This window comes from Dendrobium catenatum, unplaced genomic scaffold (genome assembly GCF_001605985.2).
Source record: "Dendrobium catenatum unplaced genomic scaffold, ASM160598v2 fragScaff_scaffold_85, whole genome shotgun sequence".
NCBI lineage: Eukaryota > Viridiplantae > Streptophyta > Magnoliopsida > Asparagales > Orchidaceae > Dendrobium > Dendrobium catenatum.
Genome location: NW_021318547.1, coordinates 431426 through 453183, shown reverse-complemented (window position 1 = coordinate 453183; position 21758 = coordinate 431426). Strand labels below are relative to the sequence as shown.

The 21758-nt window shown below is 36.7% G+C and overlaps 2 protein-coding genes across 2 annotated transcripts; both read left to right on the top strand.

The window, feature by feature from the left end:
- The first annotated feature begins 964 nt into the window (after positions 1-964).
- Positions 965-9704, top strand: LOC110094231 (50S ribosomal protein L29, chloroplastic). Its single transcript, XM_020819414.2, has 2 exons — positions 965-1421; positions 9399-9704. Exons 1-2 carry the CDS (start codon positions 1059-1061, stop codon positions 9573-9575), a joined length of 540 nt encoding a protein of 179 aa, XP_020675073.1. The 5' UTR covers positions 965-1058; the 3' UTR covers positions 9576-9704.
- A 6547-nt stretch (positions 9705-16251) lies between these two features.
- On the top strand, positions 16252-17363 carry LOC110094226 (protein FAR1-RELATED SEQUENCE 5-like). The gene is made up of 2 exons (XM_020819404.1): positions 16252-16398; positions 16797-17363. Exons 1-2 carry the CDS (start codon positions 16252-16254, stop codon positions 17361-17363), a joined length of 714 nt encoding a protein of 237 aa, XP_020675063.1.
- Positions 17364-21758: the final 4395 nt, after the last annotated feature.

Sequence of the window (21758 nt, the reverse complement as noted above, 5' to 3'; positions counted from 1 at the left end):
GGATAAATAAATAGTAAAATATATTGATGTATATGATTTTAATTACTTTCACTAGTTATTATTGATATTGAAAAGTTATAGAAGATCTAGTATATTCTTAAAATGATAAATGGATAATTCTTTCAAATTTTTTTTTGGACATTTAGGCCATTTAAGGCAAACTCACACACACAACGCATACACATAGACTCGAACCCTGAACCTCTTAGTTGGAAGCCTAAGCTCTCAACCAATAGGTCAAGGAGAGTTGTGTATTCTTTCAAATTTGATTTTGAGGCGTTACATACCTCAACTAAAATGATTTGGCTAAATATGAACCTTTTCATGACTTGTTCATTCCTAAAATAGGTTATTGGGACTTGACTTTTACCTAGACTTATAGCATGGAGCTCATTGTGGAAGTCATCACTAGACTGATGCAAAGGCATAACGGTCCCGCTGGACCTGACATATTCATAAATAAATATTCGAACTAGATTTAAATAAATGTTAGAATTAGATTCGAACTAATTTCAACCATCACAAACTTCAATAAATAGTTATATAATCCAAAAGGGAATTAGTTAAGGAAAATTTACATACATATCATTTTATTTCATGCTATTTATATATCTAACATCCAATATATTAATATTACATACCTACCACCTATATAAAATTTTAATATCAAATATACAACTCCTATAATTCATTTCTATCATTCATATCATTCTATAAATTTTAATATTTCATTTCATACACTTAAATTTATTCTATGAAAGATAGGCATATAATATTAATATTTTGAATGTTATATATATATATATATATATATAATATGAAATAAATTGATATGTATGTAAATCCCTAATTTTAAATAATTTTTTTGATGTTTTTTTAAAAATAAATAGCTTGTTGTTTTTCTTTTAAGAACGGGCTTGATTTTGCCACGAAGGGATCCCTCCAACTCCCAGCATCTTCCTAATGTGCAGTACTTTTCAATTATCCTTATCCAAAGGTGTGCATCCATCCTACAACGGCTTACTCTGCTCGCAAAGAAAGCAGCGGGGACGAAGAAGATGGCGCTAGGCCTCTCGTTTCCTTCCTCCCATCGTCTTCACCTCTCGCCGTACTACCCTTCAATATCTTCGTCAAACAGAAAAGTATTTTCTCTTCCATCTCTAATCTCTTCGTTCAACGGGATCCGAATCCAGTGCTGTCCCGCTAAAGCTCTAGGCCCACCCTCCTTACGTAGGATTGGAGAACGCATTTTAGTTAGGGCTGCGAAGAGGGGAGAGGAATTGAAGGAGTTACGAGGTCGGACGACGGAGGAGCTAAACGAGGAGGTTATCGACCTCAAGGGGGAGCTTTTCATGCTCAGGCTTCAGAGGTCTGCCAGGAATGAATTCAAATCCAGCGATTTCCGTCTCATGCGGAAAAGGGTAAATTTCTCTCTTATTATCTATTCCTTTTGGACCATGTCGCTCTTCTTCTCATGGGAAGATGACCCATATTATATTTTTTCGTTGCAGTATTTTTTTTTCTTTTGTGAATGGGTAAATTGATTCTTTGCTGCGACAGTTTTATGTGTTCCCATTTCTGAATGGCTTTTTGAATGTTTTTTCTCCTGTTTTTTGGAAGTTGAGTGCTCAAGCAAATCATACTTACAAATATCCTAATTCTGGAATGCAATAACTCTTCGACGGGGACAAAGTTCTCAACCAACCGGCTTAGGGACAGACAACAATCTGCTGTTATTTTTTGGATTTACTTAGGTCTGAAGCTTGTGTTGGATCATAGAACTACTTATGGAGAGTTGCGGATAAATTTCTAGATTCAAAAGAGTGCTAATTTAGTAATTTGCGTCAGAGGTTGAGATTAGAGAAAAATTTATGAATAGTTGGAGTTTTTAATGTTTATAGTTATTATGATCAATGCTCTAATTTCTAATTTCTCATTCAAGATGCTAGGTTATAAACTACGAGGTCAACATTATGAGGCAATTTCAATGTTAATATTGGGAACTACAGATGTATCATCAGGACCGTTTTCTAGCATTTAGAAATCCTGTAAAATTTGCCTTCCTCATCATTAGGAAGGCCGTGATCTTCAACATCTTCAATGGGATCAAGGATTAATTCGGTTACCTAATATTGGTGTGTTTAGTAAAGAAATTACATACCAAATGGAAAATAAAAAAAATTGTTTTGAAAACAATGGTATGTGGCAGAATGAACCTATGATGGGGGTTTTCCAAATGGAATTATGACAAGCATTTTCTACTGTGAGGGCTACATAAATCCTTATCTTTCTTTTCTAATATTTGGCTCAAGGCCTTAGATGAATTTGGATCATATAATTCAAGGATTCCTAGGTAGATTACATTTTTGACACATTTTATGTGACAAACGTATGAGTTTCTGTTAGGAAATACTTGGAATTCCCATGTAAAACCTAACTATCTTGATGAAAGCAACGAGAAGGATCCACAAATCTAAAAAAAAAATCCAGAAAAATTATAATTTTACTGCGATAATCAAACTAACGGAAGAAAAATAACAAGATACAATTGATCCTCTACTCAAGAGGATGATCCATCTCTCCTAAACCTTAGATTGCTTCCGTTCCCTCTGTTCCCTCCATAATTTCCCATTCCCCAAGGAGGTGGTTCTCCCCAAGTGTCCTAATTATCCCTTCTATGCTCATACCCAAACCTTAATCAACTTCGCACATTCTCCTTTCAAATTCAGCACCCATTGGATCATAATAAACCCTCTCCTTTTAAATTTATCCACCCTTCGGTCATAATTTCCACTTTCCCTTTCAAAATCCGCCCCTTTCCTCTCAAATTCAACACCCTTTCGTTCTTGCCCTACCTTCTCACGCCTCTCCCCATACCCTCTACCTGACTCTTCCCTAGGAATAGGCTCTAGGGAAGGTATTCTCTCTTCTCTCTTCCAAGTCTCCACCTCTTGATCTTCCCTTCGTCTGATTGGCTTAGGGGTTTCCCCACTTGGTCGTTGTCGCCTCCTCTCACCTCCAACGGCGATATTTTGGTTTGACCCTCAAGCACTTTCTTCAACATCTCCCCCAAGGCTATAAAAATTCCCATCCATCTTCTTGTGGATAGCGGAAATTTAACTTTTGACATATGAAAGTTGAGTGTGCAGATCTGAAATTTCAGTTTTCAATTATCCGATCTATCCTTTCAACACTTCTACTTTTTTTTTATGCCATGGGAACCTGGATTTAGGCTCCAATAGCAAAGAGCAACAAGTTTGACGCGAATTTTGCCCTCATATTAGCAAAAACAACAATATCAGATACAAAATGCAACAAAATTCAGCGAGGAAGACTTCTATTTCAACCCTAAAAATTGCTCTGATACCAATTTGTTAGGAAATACTTGGAATTCTCATGTAAAACCTAACTATCTTGATAAAAACAATGAGAACGATCCAAAAATCCAAAGGAAAGAAACAAGAAAAATAGTAATTTTACAGCCATAATCAAACTAACGGAAGAAAAATTACAAGATATATTTGATCTCCTATTTGAGAGGAGGATCTACCTCTCCCAAATCTTTAGATGCCACTAGAGCCCAAAAACCTAAACCTAAGAGATCTCAAATTTAAGCCCAATTCAAGATGCCCTAATCCTAGGTAAACAAATTATTTAATGCATACACTTCAAAAGGAAATCTCTAAACAACCCCTGCTTTGAAATTTCCCCTATAATTCCCTCAAAAATCCTTCCTAAATAGCTCTCTCATGCCGGGGCGATCGGATCGTGCGTACAGGAGGTGGAACTTCCGCCTGTTTCGTCTTTAAGTCGGTCCTGTATGAACTAGCTGAACCGGTCTAACAGTTTCTTGCCTAAGGTTTCTTACTTGATCAAACAATCATGTCCTGTAACAAGTTGCAGGACACTCATGTTTAAGCATACGTTTCATTTCATCCCATGTAGTCTTAGGATAACCGCCTAATCGTTCAACATCATAGTCTATGCTTTGCTAAGCTCTTTTGGCAATGCTTACCAACCTATTCTTAGCACTTCTAATTTTGTGAAATTTACACAGTTGATGGTAATTAAAGTAAAATTATATGTCATTTAGCCACCTAAGAATACAGAAGGTCATTGCGTTCCATCAAATATGCAAACATGGTTACAATCATTGGTATGGCATTTATGAACATGCCATTCGTAAGATGCAATGAGTGATGATAGTGTACAAGTTGCAAAATTGTGATTGAATACAATACGCCGTAAATGCCCTGGATGTTACAATGCTGCTGATAATAAAATTAAGCTAAGCATAAGAATTCAACTCTTGTTACTTTCACTTTATTGCTGATTTTAATTTAGATTAAAATTTGGTAAAATAGTAAAATTTGGATAAAATTGCAAAAAATATATTTTTGGATGTTGTGTCATGCTTATTTATTAGAAATATATTGCATGGAAATTATATGAAAATTTGTTTATTAATGTGTTTTTAGGTTTCTGGATGATATTTTAGGTTGTAATACACCTTTATTAAACATTTAATATTTTCTTAAACGGCAATGTTAAATTTATAATAAATATCTAAAATAGACAGTTTAAGGCTTGCGAAAGAAAATTAACCACTGAAAAACCAATAAAAACATGAAATCATCTACGTAAGGAATGGATAGAATTACTGCATCAATGGAGAACAAAAATAACAAACTTTCTTGAATTTACCAGAGTTTGAATTTGAGTTCTAGTACCTTGATCTGCCAAGCACATTTTAAACACAATTTGCCCTTGATGTTCAGCAATGTTTTCAAATTCCTTGCTTTTGATGCTAATTTCATGGAAAAATTAGCTTCTATTTTCTTTTTATTAAATTTTCTAATTTATTTTTATGTTCTCCATTCTTTTTTGAATGATGGTGGGGCCAGAGTTGAGTTTTGGGACAGTTCAAAAAAATTTTATACATACATGTATAACGAGAAAATTCTATTTCATTTATTTTATAAAGGGTCAAAAGGGTAATTATAGATTTATATAAGAGTCAAATGGAAATACATTGGTGCTATTTTTTCAAGAAATAAGCATCAGTTTAGGAGTAGGGATCAACTATTAGGTTAAGGCTCGATTTATAGAGTTAAAAAGGTATTTTTTAATAGAGTTAAAAAGGTATTTTTTAATAGAGTTAAAAATGTTTTGATACACGAGTGAAGGGTATTTAGGGTTTATATTTTGTTGCATAGATTTAGAGTTTCAAGAGATTATTATGCACAAATAAATCAATTTTACCCTCCTTTTAGAATCGTGCAATTCCTTGAAAAACAGACAACTATTTAAAAAAATTTCACTCTTTTAAGTAGTAAATCAAACTTATTTTTGCGTGATGTTTTTGGAGCGGGTTGCTTTGCCTATAGGGCAATGTCGTAAGTCCTACATTTCATGTCCGATCATATTCCTCGCAAAATGATGATGATTTTTTTTGGATAATATCTTAAATGCAATCTAATATGCCTTTCAAAAAGTTGACCTCAAGTCATAAACTCTCTTGAATAGTTGGGCATGAATTTCCGTAAGCCACATGCATGACAATAGTGCATCCTTCAACATACATAAAAGTTGAAGCTACCAACCACAATATTAAGAGGGCTCCAAACACGCTTGGAAAAGACTCAGGGGCAATGGGTCGAGTAGTTACATCATGCTCTTTATGCCTACTACACAATTGTACAAACTCCCACTAGGAAACACTCATGCTTTGGCACTAAAGTAATCATCCCTATTGAGCTTGGGATACCTAGCTCAAGTGTCGAGAATTTTGATGCCACCTAAAATAATGAGAAACTACATTAGAATTTGAATCTATAATCATATATGACCACCCTCAAAGAATGACTTACTAAAGATGGTTGGCTCATCAATGTAATCGAAGGTTTAAACCTTGACCTTAGGAATGCAATTGAACCAATGCACTTAATAAATAACTTGAACTAGACACAATTAATATTCACTCAAGTTCATTCATGTTGGTAATTGGACAAGTTTAATTTTTTTTTAAAAGTTCGGTGATTAAATAAATCAAATTTAAATGCAATCCAACATGTTAATTTCGTAACTTGTTTAGTGTTAAACAAATAACTTGTTAAAGGTTTAATATGCTTGGTGGTGCATCTTATATTGTTAAATTTATTTTTTTTAATACAACTTGTTTAGTTAATAATTTAATATCAATGTACTATATTTATTTATTTGCCTCGGTTACTTTTTATTTCTCTTATTTTTTATTTTTTTACTTATCATTTTTGCACTTTCATTGTTTTTAATTTCCACACTTCTGTCACACGAGATCAAGAGAGTTACACCTATGTAATGCACCATTAGGATTACGCTGAGAATCAGAACCCCCAAAAATGGACACTTCTCCTGGTAGGTTATAAACGATGCATCAGTGAATACTCCATCTTAGCCCTCAACACATTTTCTCCAACATGTCTTTGCAAGGATCAAAGCACGTCTACATGAGATTTGGAAATGTGCACATCTTCTAATTAGCTTGCTTATAGTATATACTTAATCCTAGCTCTCGATGCATCTATCCAATATGCCATCTTCTCATTGCAGTTTGTAGTCCCATGGATTTTTTTAGTCCTACTATTAAGGAAACAAATAATTACAAAATAATTCATAATTGAACTAATATAATCCTTCCTAAATCAACCACCCAAATATGGAAGGAGGAGATTGGAGTGATTCATGTGAGCCTCCTACTGATCCCATGCTGGCCATAGGATCAAGTGGGAAGGGACGACTGAGATGACTGCGATGGTATTTGACAAGAGCATCACTTGAATTTTTGCCATGCCAAACTACAATATTATTATACCTGCTAACTTTTTCTTATGGATGTCATTTGCATACTTCTAACTATTTAAAGCATGGTAATCCCTCTTAATGTGCTCTTCAGGTGATAAAGTGAGTCATTTAATTGTGCCTACCTTGATCAGAGACGGACCCATCTAAAAATCTATCCTCTTATTTATATTTGTGTAAAAGTAAGTCATATATTTGTATCTACGTTGATCAAAGGCAGCCCTAGTTACCCTAATACCAGCCACAATGGGAGGTGAAGACCATTAATAGAGAAAGGATGGTGGTGGCCATTGGTATGGGATTTGTTGACAATCAAAAACACTGTTTTGGACATGTTTGTTGAGAATCAAGACTGTTAGCCGAACAAACTTGTTTAAAATAGATTTAATTAGCTGTTGAATGTATTTGATTGAACTGATTTTTTAAAGTCAATCATACAGGAGAAAAATACTAAAATATTTGGAAATAAAGAGAAGTTGTTTGAAGCTATTATAACTGAAGTAGTCAATGACTAGCTCCAATGTCCGAAAATTCAACAGTTAGATGGCTGTTTGCCGCTATATGTGATCAAATGATGCATATGACCTTTATATTGGAGCACAATCAATCTATTTATTAGTACTAATAAACAGAAAATATTGAGTCATATTGTCCCTTGAACATTTCCCCACAAAAGCAACACATCATTGTTTACAAAGATATATTGATACTGTTTCTTAAAAGAAGTCTTTTTTTTTGTCAATCAACATCAAGAGAGTTATTTCAAGATACATCTATCAATCATAAACCACCAACTTCAAATAAAAAAATGTAACATCATAATGTGATGTAATTTGATAATTTCCTCAACACTTTCAACATCCCTCCATGAAATTCCTCATCAATTTCTCAAGATCTATAATTGTTAGACCAATTGATATTCATTTTTTAGGTAACATGTAGGCACGATCAATTTCACAAGATTAAACTTTGTGACATGTCGAAATGAATTAAGGCATAAACTGTTGTGTAATGCCATTGCTCCCGTGACAGTCTTACCTTGTTTTTAACAATTGCATGTAGGTTTATCACGTTTAATGACCCATATTTTTTATACCCCAGCCTATTTATTAATTAAATTGCGAAGGCAGAGTATTCTTAGTAAATAAATGTCTCCTATCTCCTAAATTATATCACCTGATTTTCTTTTTGGAAATAATGAGTGTTATATTTTTATCAGGGAATGATTTTAGGAATCCACATGGCATCGGATATCAAATATCTGCAAGATCCTCTTTAAAAGTAAACATCAATTAAATTATATGCACAAAAAAAAAAAGTAAAAAAAGAAATTATTGTTGACCTTTGTAATAGCATCTACTAATTAAGAGGTTACATTCGAAAGTTGTTTTGATGGTATTGGGTGACAAATTTGAAGGTTGTTTTGATGGTATTGGGTGACAAATTTGAAGATATGACTGCTGCCCTTTCTTTCCAGCTCAATACATTGAAGATTAAGGTTTCTTTTGGGACGACTTTCTTGTTGCTTCTAAAAGTAGTTTTTTAGTATAAAAATTTTAATTTTTGTACTAAAAAACTGCTTTAAGAAACAACAAAAAAGCCATCCCATACGAAGCCTAAAACTCATTGAAGTTACACACTGCCATTAAATTTTGTGTTGATCATAAAGAATGACTTGTATATGCTACTTCTTAACTCTTAGCAAGATGTGCATCTACATGGGCTACGTAAATTGCTGCAATGCACAAGGCATGATTAAGCTTTTGGGTAAGTTTCATAACATGCAAAACGAAACTTATAGAGGATACCTTCAAATAATGCAATCCTATGCATGGACTGTCGTGAGGTTTATTTTTTGGCGTGTTGCAAAAACTAGGATCTAAGATCTTCACAACTTCAATGGACAATCATGCTAGAGTCTTCAAAAATAAAGAATATACTAATAGTTTCAGTCGAATGCTGGAATTGCTTGCATGGTTCCCTTGTCAATTCACTGTGAGATAAAATGTATAATGTGATAGCTAATGCTTTCTTTAGGATGGTCCTTGTTGAGCCATACAATGCAAATCATGCTAGAGATCAATGATATGAATGTGTTGCATTGTTTCCAATATATCATAGTTTGCTCACCTTTTTGATGCCAGTTGCACGACTGTATTTAAACTAATTTTAAAGTACCTTTCCATATTTGTTCTTTAACGTCACAATCATGGAAAGACCTTTAATACTCTTTTTATGATTGTATTATTATTCTATTGCGGGTTTAGTAATCAATGCAAAATAGGATAATTTGTTTTAATTAGTTTACTCCAAAAAAATCAAATCAGTTCTTTTGTAAAAAAACCAATGCGAGTTTCTGATGCTCAATCGTTGAAGACTTTCATCCCGTAGAAAATATGATTTATGAACTAATGTCAGATGATTTGAAGTGTTCTGTTTACAAGTTGAACTAGTCAACCTTTTTTGCTTTTAATGCTTGTTTGCATAACATACAGAGCATTAATCATTGTTTATGCTCCACATCATATTCTGACGGCTATGGCTTTTCCTGAATCAAGGTTGCTCGGATGCTTACTATCAAAAGGGAGAGGGAGATTGAACAAGGAATAAATAAAAGGCTATCAAGGAAGCTTGACAAAAAATGGAAAAGGAGCATTGTGGTCAGGCCTTCTCCATCTTTGAAGAAGAAGCAAGAGGAAGACCAGAAAGCAACAGAGACCAAAAAATCTGCATAGGTTCCCTGAATCCCTGCAACTACATATATTGTATCGTTCAGTCAATTTTTGGTTTCCATGTGATTCGGATTTCGGATAGTCTCCTAGCTTTCACTATTGAATTTCCAATATTATTTCTTGTTCTCTGTTCGTTGGAAGAGTTGGAATATATCTCAATTAAATTTCTGTTTATGAATTCTCTCTAAAGACAGCTTCCACTACCACAGCAACTTTATCAGAAACGACCCAGCTACCTTTATCAGAAACGGCCCAGAAGTGATCCAGTCGTTCATATATAACTAACCAAATCAAAGCATACACGTGTACAACCAATGCTCTATATATACAATTGGTAATGTGCTACAGTAACGATGGCAAAATGAGAACAAAGCTTTACTCTGCGTGTTCTGCTATTTTCCTTTTCTATGCTAATCTTCTTTTCAGGTCATCCATGGCAGTTCTTCATGGTATCAGAGCAGGAGCTCTTCTCAGCTACATTTGATCCTAATGGCACAATCTTCTTCCTCCTCGTCGGTAGCGGAGGTGTGGGCTCGTCATTTCTTTTGACCAATCTCATACGTTTTGACTATGAGGAGCCTCGACTTTGCAGAATTCAACGTCCTGATCACAACGACATTATCTGTTTGAGTCTTTTCTCGCGTGTTTTGATGTATAGGGGTCAACAGGAGGCAAATACAGAAAAGATTCCTGAACCCTTACCCATCACCGCTGCTCTCAAACTAGTTTTAGCAAACATTAAAACCATCGTTCCCCTGCCTCTATCAAACGACAACTACCCACTGTGGAAATCACAGATCCTTAAGCTTTTAAAGGCTAATGGATTCGGAGATCACCTAGATCCCAACTTCATCACCCCACAGCGTCTTCTCCTTCAGCCAGACAACTCCACCATCATAAATCCAGCCTATACCCAATGGAAAGTTGCCGATCAAAACTTAGCCGCAGCCATATGCTCCACCATCACAGCCTCAATCCTTCCATATGTTCTTCATCTAGAAAGATGCGCAGAGATCTGGTCGACTCTCGCGCTTCGTCTTCAGACATCCAACAGATCACGTGTGATTCAATTGAAAAATGAATTACACAATATATCTATGAAGGATCTTACAATGCAACAGTACCTGACTAACATCAAGACCCTGGTGGACAATATCGCCGCCGCCGGATCCAAGATAGAGAGTGAAGATATCATAATGTATACATTGAACGGCCTCCCACCCTCCTACCAAGCATTCAAGACCTCCATCCGCACGAAGCTCTCTCCTCTCAGTCTTGAAAATCTATATTCGCTTCTTCTAAGCGAAGAGATCAATCTGGCCGCTGAGCTACTGCGTGAACAGAACTTCGTGAATTCACACGCAGCTCTGTACACATATCGCTGGCGTGGCCGGAGAGGAAGAGGACGCACCCCGCTAAATAGTGGCAATAGAACATCTACCACCACTCCTACCGTATGTCAGATCTGTTCCAAACGAGGACACACAGCTTCCCAATGTTGGCATCGATTCAATGCCAACTACGTTCCAACTTCACCAACGTCTACCACCACCAAAGCTCTCGTCGCCGATACTTCAGCAGCTTCCAACGACTGGTACATCGACTCGGGTGCCACCTCGCACCTCACACCACATCTGGACAATCTACAACATCCCACGAACTATCTCGGATCGGACAACGTCACAGTCGGCAACGGAGAAGCGCTTTCAATAGCTCATTCAGGTGCAGGTATCCTTCCCACGCCAAATCGTAAGTTATCCCTCTCATCTATACATCACGTTCCTAATCTCAAACACAACCTTCTATCTGTTTCTACTCTTACGTCCGACAATAACATCTCTATCTCTTTCTCCTCGTCTGGCTTCATCATCCACGACCTCAAGACTCGCCAAATACTTCTTCAGGGACCATGCCGAAATGGGCTCTATAGAATTAAACTACCCTCTGCCTCATCAAGTGCTTCATCCAGTGCTCTCTCTGCCATTTCAACAAACACACTATTATGGCATAATCGTCTGGGCCACACTCATCATCAAGTGCTTCGCACAATCTCCACTCAACAACAACATCTCCTCATTCCTACATCTGTTTTCACTTGCTCTGCTTGTAAGGTCTCCAAAGGCCATAAGTTAGTTTTTACTAGATCTACAACTCATGTATCTTCTCCCCTTCAACTTCTGCACTCAGATGTATGGGGACCTTCCCCGGTTGTATCACAACAGGGATTTAAATACTACTTGCTCTTTGTTGATGAGTTTTCTAAGTTCACCTGGCTGTTTCCTATGAACTACAAAAATGAAGTTACAAATTCAAAGCCCTTATTGAAAACCAACTGTCTCATAAAATCAAGCGCTTACGCACAGACGGGGGCTCCGAATTTCTCAACAGGGAACTTAAACATTTTCTTCAAACCCACGGTATACAGCATCAAGTTTCATGTCCCTATACCCCTGAGCAGAACGGCACCGCCGAGCGGAAACACCGGCACATCGTGGAAACAATGCGCGCTTTGCTTCACACCGCTAGCCTTCCACCCATATTCTGGCCTGATGCGGCACTTACAGCCACCTACATCATCAACCGCTTACCCTCAGTCACCACAAACAACGTCTCACCTCTCCAAATCCTTACCGATCAACTACCAAACTACTCACTCCTGTGCACCTTTGGTTGTGCCTGCTACCCATGGAAACATCCCTCCCAACGCCACAAATTGGAACCCAAAGCCACTCGTATCTTCCTCGGATACCTGGACTCCTACAAAGGCTACAAATGTCTGAATCCTATCACAGGCAAAATCATCATCTCCTGTCATGTGATCTTTGACGAGTCACATTTTCCCTACTCCCAAACCATCCACCAATCCTCCACGTCCAACCAACCTACTATCCAACATCTCAATCCCCATTTATTAACTCCCATCTCCTATCTGCCTACCACCAACACACCAATCCAACCTACACCCAATCCTTCCCCACCATCTACACCTCCAACTACAGCTACGGCGCCAACCTCATCACCCAACCCCATAACTACCTCAGCTCCCTACAGTCCACCTGATCCCATCATACAACCACCCGTTACCTCCACCCACCCCATGAGAACCCGCTTCCAAACCGGCTCTCTAAAACCCAAGAAACTACTCGATCTCTCCCACATAACTACCCCGACCACCTCACCCAGCTCACCCGAACCCACAAACTTAGCCGAAGCTCAGAAGCTCCCGCACTGACAAGCAGCTATGGCTCTGGAATTTGCCGCTCTCCAAAACCAGGGGACCTGGACACTAGTTCCATCCCCTCCTCACATTACTCCGCTCGGCTGCTGCTGGACTTATCGCACCAAATACCACTCAGACGGCACACTTGCTCGTCACAAAGCACGTCTTGTAGCCCAAGGCTACCGCCAAGAATTTGGCATTGAATACAATGAGACGTTCAGTCCCGTCGCCAAAATCACCACTATACGAGTCTTCCTCACTATTGCCGTCCAACATCATTGGCACATTCATCAATTGGATGTCGCGAATGCCTTTCTTCATGGCAATCTCACCGAGACTGTGTACATGAAACAACCGCATGGGTTCGAAAGTCCTTCTCAACCGAACCATGTCTGTCTCTTACATAAAGCCATCTACGGCCTCAAGCAGGCCCCAAGGCAATGGTTCAACACTTTCTCCTCCTACCTTCTAGCTCTCGGTTTCAAACATAGTAACTCAGACCACTCTCTTCTCACCTTCACTCAAAATGACACTCAAATGTTTCTCATCATCTATGTCAATGACATTCTGCTCACCGGCAACAACCCCACCGCCATTTCCCAGCTCACCCAAAGCCTTGATCAAAAATTCACCATGAAACACCTTGGCTCAGCTCACACATTTCTAGGCATTCAAATTCACAAACTTCCTCACGGTCTCTTTCTTAATCAATCCTCCTACGCTAACTCTCTCCTTCTTAGAGCTGGGCTTTCCCACTGCAAACCACCATCCAACCCACTCTCCACCAAACCCATTCTCACTGAGTTCACGGACTCAACACTGTTTGATCCACACATCTACCGACAGTTAACTGGAGCTCTACAATATCTTACAATAACCAAACCCGATCTTGCTTATCCAGTCAATGTTCTATGCCAACATATGCATGATCCTCAAACTCCCCACTATCATCTTCTCAAACGCACTCTTCGCTACATTCGTGGCACTTCAACTCATGACATTCCCATAATTCCCGGACCTCTGCACCTGATCTCCTTCTCCGATGCCGACTGGGCAAGTGACACCCTGTCTCGCCGGTCCACCACGGGATACTGTTCATTTTTGGGACACACTATGGTCTCCTGGTGCGTCAAAAAGCAACACACTGTTGCTAGGTCCTCAACTGAAGCAGAATACAGGGCCTTAGCCGCTGCCACGACTGATGTTCTATGGCTACGGAGACTGCTTCAAGACTTCGGTATCACTCTTCCAGGTCCTACAACTATCTTCTGCGATAATACCTCAGCTATTGCCCTTGCCAACAATCCCGTGTTTCACTCTCGCACGAAACACATAGAGATCGACCAACATTTTATCCGGGACCACATTCAGAATCAGGCCATCACCGTTGCTCCCATTGCTACGCAAAATCAACTAGCTGATGTGCTTACAAAACCTCTATCCACGTCTAGATTTCATCTACTGCGAGCCAAATTGACAGTTCAGCCAGAACCGTCCATTTGCGAGGGGGTAAAGACAGCTTCCACTACCATAGCAACTTTATCAGAAACGACCCAGCTACCTTTATCAGAAACGGCCCAGAAGTGATCCAGCCGTTCATCTATAACTAACCAAATCAAAGCATACACGTGTACAACCAATGCTCTATATATACAATCTGTAGTGTGCTACAATAACGATTGCAAAATGAGAACAAAGCTTTACTCTGCAAGTTCTGCTATTTTTCTTTTTTATGCTAATCTTCTTTTCAGGTCATCCATGGCAGTTCTTCATTCTCTGTCTAATTTGATAATTTCCTTCGCTCTGAAATGCTCTGAAGTAAGGCATTCCCGCCATTCTTCCTCATCATTTATAACTTGTTTTGGTCATAACCTGCTGATTACGGCTTGCTCTAAGGAATTTTCAAATCAATGAAAGCTAGTGTATTTACTACAACAACAAAGCCTTTATAGCACTGTTGGGTCAGCTACATGAATCCTTTTTTTCTATTATGTCATGTTAAGAGTCAAATTCTCATTTAAATATAATAAAAAAGGTCATTTTTAATATTTTCTAAATAAGTTTATTTAAGTCTACATATACCTCTCTTAACATAGGTCAAATGTAATATATCTACTCTCCTAAGTGGGTCATCAAAAGGCCGATGTTTTATGTGACAAAACCATCTAACCCTTTAAATTTGGTATTTACTTGTAAATTAGAAATAGGATAAAGGTTTTTGTTAAGAAAGATAGAGGTATATCTAAAAAATTTGGTTGTAAATCATTTAAAAAATATATATATTTTTTTTTCTAAAAAAATTAGATTTAAATGAGAATTTAGCTTTTCGTTGGTCACAATGAAGAAAAAAGATTCATATATCCGATTCCACGTAGTACGATAAAGACTTATTGTTGTTTTTATTGTATGTATATTAGAAATAGCTTATCTAACTTAGATGGCAATATCGTTTCAAATGAGAAGAAAACCTACATTACATTTCATAGAGAGAAACCTTCTTTCCCTTTCTACCCTGTTTGATTCATCTTTCATTGAAGTAGTTAAAATAATTTATCCTCTTTATTTTTAGATGATAATTAGACAATAACTGTCATCATTAGCTTCATTATTAGTCTTAATCTGTTTTCGTAGGATCAAATTTTTATGTATCCTATTTTTTCATTCATTCATGCTGTGAGCATAATATGATCTATCAGTTTTATTTTATGAGAACTTTTTGTGCATTATCTCTACTCAAATTATCTTATCTAGATCCTTATTTTACTTCTAATTTCCTATCATCCAATGATTGAATCGAAATTGAGGGGAGTGAAATTATTTAATATAAATTTATGAGCAAAGTTCTCACGTAGTCACGTTTATAGCTATTAGGTGAAGCAGAGGTATAAGAAGTGAGACTCTTCAAGGCAGACCACCTCAGCTCAGTTTCTAGTGAGAAGGAAGCATACACTATATTTGGGAGAGAAGCCTACTTTATATTTCCACTAGATTGTTTCATATTTCTTTAAGGGAGTTGAAATTGTTTTCTCTCTTTTTGTTTGGATGATAGTTAGGCTATCACTGTCAGCATTGGCTTCAATATTAGTCTCAACTTATTTTGGTAGGAACCCCTTTATTGTATTTGTTATAGAATCACGAATCTTAAGAAGTAAGCCATCAAATTTCCGAGTGTCATGTCGATTATGCCTCATGCCCTCCTTGTATGGGCAAATTATTGGGTCAGGTGACCGAACCCATCTCTGCATTCGGTAGCCAATAGAAAGATGACATATGTTAGGCGTTTTTTTAATTTAATATCTTTGCTTTATGTCTTGTCAGAATGAGCGACCCGACCCGATAACTCAGTTTATTTGAACTTTTAAGCATTTGCCGCCCTTTTTTTGCAATTTGATACCCGCGAAAGACGTAAATATCTACTGCTGTAGAAGAAAAAACGAGCCAGAAAATTGCAGAGAAGAAATGGACTGCTCAGTGAAGAGGGAGGTGGAAGAGGGCATGGAAGAGGGAGTGCATGAATCGGAAAGGATGCATGAATCAGAAGGGCTGGTGCATGAATTGGAATCAGAACCTAACTTATCCGGAAATTCCTCTGGTTTCAGCATATCGGTAAGTTTCTTGGAAAAACGAGTTAGAAAGTTGTAAACAGTTAGTTTTAATCTCATCGCCACAGAAAAAAGGCGTAGGTTTCAGCTCATTAGAGTCTTAGGATCTTAGATTTTGCAATTTTTAGGCAGAATAATTTTTTTTTGTCGGAACAGTAAAAAAAACTCTAATGTTGTTACTTAGCTTTCATTATTGATTTTAGGATGAAGATGATAAATAAAAAAATTGAACTTGGTTTGATATTTACTTGCGCTTTACTTGTGCTTTACTTGCGCTTTTACTTGCGCTTTACTTGCGCTTTACTTGTGCTTTAGTTGCGCTTTAACATTTCAGGCTGTTTATAAAGATGAGACAAAAGCATATGAATATTTTTGCACTGATGCTCACGATAATGGCTTTAGCGAAAGGATCATCACAGTTTTTGGCCAAATTCTAGAAAGATAAAATCGAAGGACTTTGTTTGTTCAAAAGCTGGTTTCAAGAAAAGTAATGATCTTAATTCAAGAAAGAGATTCACTAGATCAAATGTCAGAACTGGTTGTCCAGCCATGGTGAGGTTTGTCATAGATGAAAATGGTTACTGGCATGTCAAAAGATTTATTGAATCCCACAATCATGAATTAGCTAGCCCAGCCGACCGACACCTTTTGAGATCATGTAGGAATGTTGTTGAGGAAAAAGCTTCCGTCCTAAAATCGATGACAGATGCAGGGATTAGAACCGTTGATGCATATGCCTACCTTGTAGAGGAAGTTGGTGGATGTGAGAATGTCGAATTCTCTAAGAGGGATGCCTACAATTTTATTCAGAAGGAGAAAAGGGCAAGGATTGAAATTGGTGACACTAATTCTTTGATTCAATTATTTAAAGATCGACAAGTTGAGGACCACATGTTCGTATGGGATGCTCAATATGATGATCATGATAGATTGTTAATTTTTTCTGGGTTGATGGCAGAAGCAGGATAGATTATGAATGTTTTGAAGATGTGTTGATTTTTGATACTAGTTACAGGCTGAACAAGTATAATTTTGTTTGTGCGCCATTTGTTGGTGTTAACAATCATTGGTAGAATATTTTGTTTGGGGTTGCTTTTTTATCAGAAGAAACAATTGAAAGTTTTATATGGTTGTTTAAAATATTTGTACGAATAATGGGTAATAAATATCCAACAACAATATTCACTTATCAGGACCAAGCTATGGCCAGGGCCATAGAAGTTGCATTACCTCACACTCGTCATAGATTATGCCAATGACATATCTTTAAAAAGGTTCCATCAAAAGTTTCCATCTACAATAGCAATAATAAAGTTAGAGGACTCTTCTATAAGTATATGAGATGGTGTGATTCTGAGGAAGTGTTTGAGGAAGCATGAGATGAAATGATCAAGGAAGGGAATCTTCATAATCATAAATGGTTGCAGGATCTTTATAAGATAAGGAGAAAATGGTTAACTGCTTTCAACAAGGATTGTTTTTGCATGAACATTTTATCAACTCAGCGTAGTGAGTGTATTAATAATGTGTGTCATGGCATTTCTAAGCCAACAAGTTCATTAACTGATTGTTTTCTTGGGTTGGAAAAGGTACTGATGAATTGGCGGTGAAATGAGCAGGATGAGGATTACAAATGCAGTCAATCTGAAACTGTTCCTGTGATAAAGAGCATCTCAATATTAAAACAAGCTGTTAGATTTTACTCAAGAAAAATATATTCAATTTTTGAGGAAGAATTTATAAAGGCTGTGGGAGAAATGAGTATAGATTTTGTCTCGACTGATTCTTCAAAGTTTCTAGTCAACTACATAGAGAAAAAGAATGAAAACCATCCTTGGGTTGTTCACTATGATGCAACAGAAGGTAACATTCAATGCAGCTGTAAGAAGTATGAAACCATGAGATTACTGTGTTCTCATTGTTTGAGGGGTTTTAAACAGTTGGATATGGCTAAATTCCCTGAGAAGTACTTATTACTTCGTTAGTCAACAAGGGCTCGACAAGTTTTTTATTCATGTTACTTGCTTAATTCTCAAAGAAGTAATAATTTTCAAAGTGGTAGGGGATTCATATTCAGAAATCAAGTGAGCAAGTTTGCATATCAAATAAGCATAGAAACTCAAGGGAATGAGGAGGCAGAGGAGTTCATCTTTCCTCATTGCAAGACATGTATTGAAAATTATACTTAATTCTTGGTGGCAAGAAAAGAAATCAGAAGGATGTTACTAGTTCCCAAGGTGGAACTGTTAATTTGAAAGATCCTCTAAAGCGTAGACCTAAAGACATATCAAATGCAAGACTGAAAAGTCATTGGGAGAAGAAGAAACAGTCTAAGAGTAAGTTTTTAATAACTTTTTAATTATTTAATTTCCAATCCTAAGACTAAAACTCTAGTTTCTAACAGGTAAGAAACCTTTGGTAGGGGATAACCCAATGAATGAACCTTCTTCAACACAGATGAACTTTTCAAGCATGCCTGAATATTTCAGTGAGGAATTTATAACCGGCATACCATCATGCCAACCTGGAGCTGAATACACCAAATTGATGATGTATTTTATTTCTTCGGAGTTGGAATTTAATGAATTTGCAATGTAATAATACTTATTTGGAGTTGATGATTTCATTTATTGGTTGTAATAAAATTTTTTATATGAATCATGCTTTCATTACTTCTAATATTAAAAACATGCTTAACTTGTGTTTTACTTACGCTATGGTTGCGCTTTACTTGCGCTATGGTTGCGCTATGTTTGCGCTATGGTTGCACTTTACTTACGCTATGGTTGCGCTAATGTTGCGCTACTGTTGTGCTTTACTTGCCTCTATAGTTGTGCAATGGTTGTGCTTTACTTGCTCTATGGTTGTGCTATGGTTGCGCTTTACTTGCGCTATGGTTTCGCTATTGTTTAGCTTTGTTAGAAGTTACAGAATATGCACGTGTTACACAACAATCAAAAACTATATAATAACATAATAAAATGTACATTTAGAATTCATGGACAATATTTATAATAAGTTACAGAATATTTACTTCTTTATTGTAAGAAAAAGAAAATATGCTAACTCTGTCCTAAATTTTGGCATATGTGTTTGCCAATCTTTAAAGGAATTCCAGTCTATTTTCTTTCGTTGCACGACTTTCTCCATATATTTACAAACGAACATTCCACAATCGTAATCTTTTGATTGTGTTGGAAGTCCACGAACCACCTGTAAGTTTTATTTCGTTATATCGCTTGAAAAGCATCCTACAGTGTCCTCATGCAAATACTTTATCTGTACAAATAAAATATTTTATAAGTATATTAGGTATGAAAACATAGTTATCTGGATTTAACTTAAAATAAGGATTTCACTTATAACTATATAACAAATATTCTTGTGTTCAGGATTTGGTAAGGAATCATACATTTTCCAGACTTTCTCCCTCAATTTTCCTATAAGAAGAACCCAATGCTTTTCAAAAATTATGGGTTGAACAATAAGTTTACTTTCTTTAACAGAAACAGGATTAACGTGTTGGATAAAAATTTGATATTCCTGTTTGTATGACTTGTATACCTGCAATAATTCAGATATATAAGAAAAAAAATGTGAAAAAAGGATTAAAATATTATTTATACTTACCCTGTACAATGGAGAAATATACAAGTAACGTTGAAATTTGTCTGACATCATCCTACTCTGCTCTAATAAAAAAAACCAAAAGCATCAACATGATTATCTGCTAACCAATCATTTGTGAGCAGAATGTCAATATCTTCTCTTTTTATTTCTATGTTTCCAGCTGTAAATATTACACCGTCCCTACAAAAAAAAAAGTTAAAGCGCAACAAAAGTGCAAGTAAAGCGCAACTATAGCGCAAGTAAAGCGCAATAATTGCGCAAGTAAAGCGCAAGTTAACTTACTTTTTATCAAATTTTCTGAAACATTCATTCATAAAATGTTGCTGCTGCTCTGTTAGAAAAGGCTTTCCTGGATAATCCATAATTTGCAATGCAGGTCGTGACTCAATTTTTATATTATCAACAAAGATAACATCTTTGTTCTTCTTTTTTACATATGGTATGATATGCTTTGATGAACTCTCTGTTTTTTCATCATCTTCTCTTTTTCTTTTTTGAATGATGTGCTTTGATGAACTCTCTGTTGGTGGTTGCACATCTTCTTTAGCCAATGGTGGAGGTGGAGGAACATCTTGTATGGGTGGTTGTGGAAGAAGATCTTCTTTGGCCGATGGTGGAGGTGGAGGAACATCTTGTATGGATGGTTGTGGAAGAAGATCTTCTTTGGGATGTAGTGGAAGAACATCTTCTATTGTGGTTGTGGAAGAACATGTTTGAGATGTTATGGAATAGCTGGAAGAAGATCTTCTTTAGGTTGTTCTGAAGGATGAATAGCTGTAGTTTTCACTGATTGGAGGCAGGAGAAAGAATTAGATATAGGCGGCTTTTCTGGATTGTGATCACAATTCATTTGAAATTTAATAAATTTGTACTTTAGAGAGTCTTAATCTGCTTGAAGTTTCTCCACAATATCTTCAAGACGATCCAATCTAGCTCCCAAATTCTCTTCAATTTTATTCAACATCTTTTGAAATATTTCAAAATATTTTTTCTGAACAGCCTCTAAATCTACACTTTTTTCAATGGGTGGTTGTTCAGCAGAAGGTTGAGTTGTGTAAATTTTTTCAGTAGGTGGACGCGTAGAAGGTTGAGTTGGCGGCGGAGGTGAACTTTCTGGTGGTTCTTTATGAGGAGAATCAGGGGGAGAGAGAGGGGGAGAGGGAGGTGGGGTGGTGTGAATTTTATTCCTTGAGGATGACTTAATTTGCTGGGGTGATTGAATTTTTTGGGGTTCATGCCCTGGCCGGGTTTCCAGGTTTTGTATAGCACTAATGTCAGCCCCGTATTTTTCGGCTTCTTCATTACTAACATTCTTAAGACAAAAATAAATCTGCAAAAAAAAAAAGTATTATTTTCATAAAGCGCAACCATAGCGCAATAATAGCGCAACCATAGCGCAATTTGCATCATTTATAAGTAAAAATTATCTCATTTTTCTTTAAAAATTTAAATAATTTTGCAGCATTCTCTTGAGTATAGTATAATTTAGTATACCCCTCCCATCTCAGAAAATGCGATTTTAGTTCTGGATTGGATGGTTTATTCAAAGAAAAGTGTTCCAAAAACCAAATCTGTATAATGCCAAACATAAAAAATTAAAAGTTAACATTAAAAAGCATTATGGATGGAGAATAACCAGTAGGAGTGAAAACTTATCAGTAGAAGAGGAAAAAAATCATTGATGTAACCCAATGGTCTTTGCATTTGAAACTTATCAAAAATTGTGTTGAATTC

What these genes read in the sequence shown, in the direction of transcription:
- LOC110094231 (XM_020819414.2), top strand. Translation starts at nt 1,059, where the DNA reads ATGGCGCTAGGCCTCTCGTTTCCTTCCTCCCATCGTCTTCACCTCTCG. An exon ending in TCCGTCTCATGCGGAAAAGG is followed by an intron (nt 1,422 to 9,398) that starts GTAAATTTCTCT and finishes TCCTGAATCAAG; the next exon opens with GTTGCTCGGATGCTTACTAT.
- LOC110094226 (XM_020819404.1), top strand. Translation starts at nt 16,252, where the DNA reads ATGGACTGCTCAGTGAAGAGGGAGGTGGAAGAGGGCATGGAAGAGGGA. An exon ending in CCTCTGGTTTCAGCATATCG is followed by an intron (nt 16,399 to 16,796) that starts GTAAGTTTCTTG and finishes TAATGGCTTTAG; the next exon opens with CGAAAGGATCATCACAGTTT.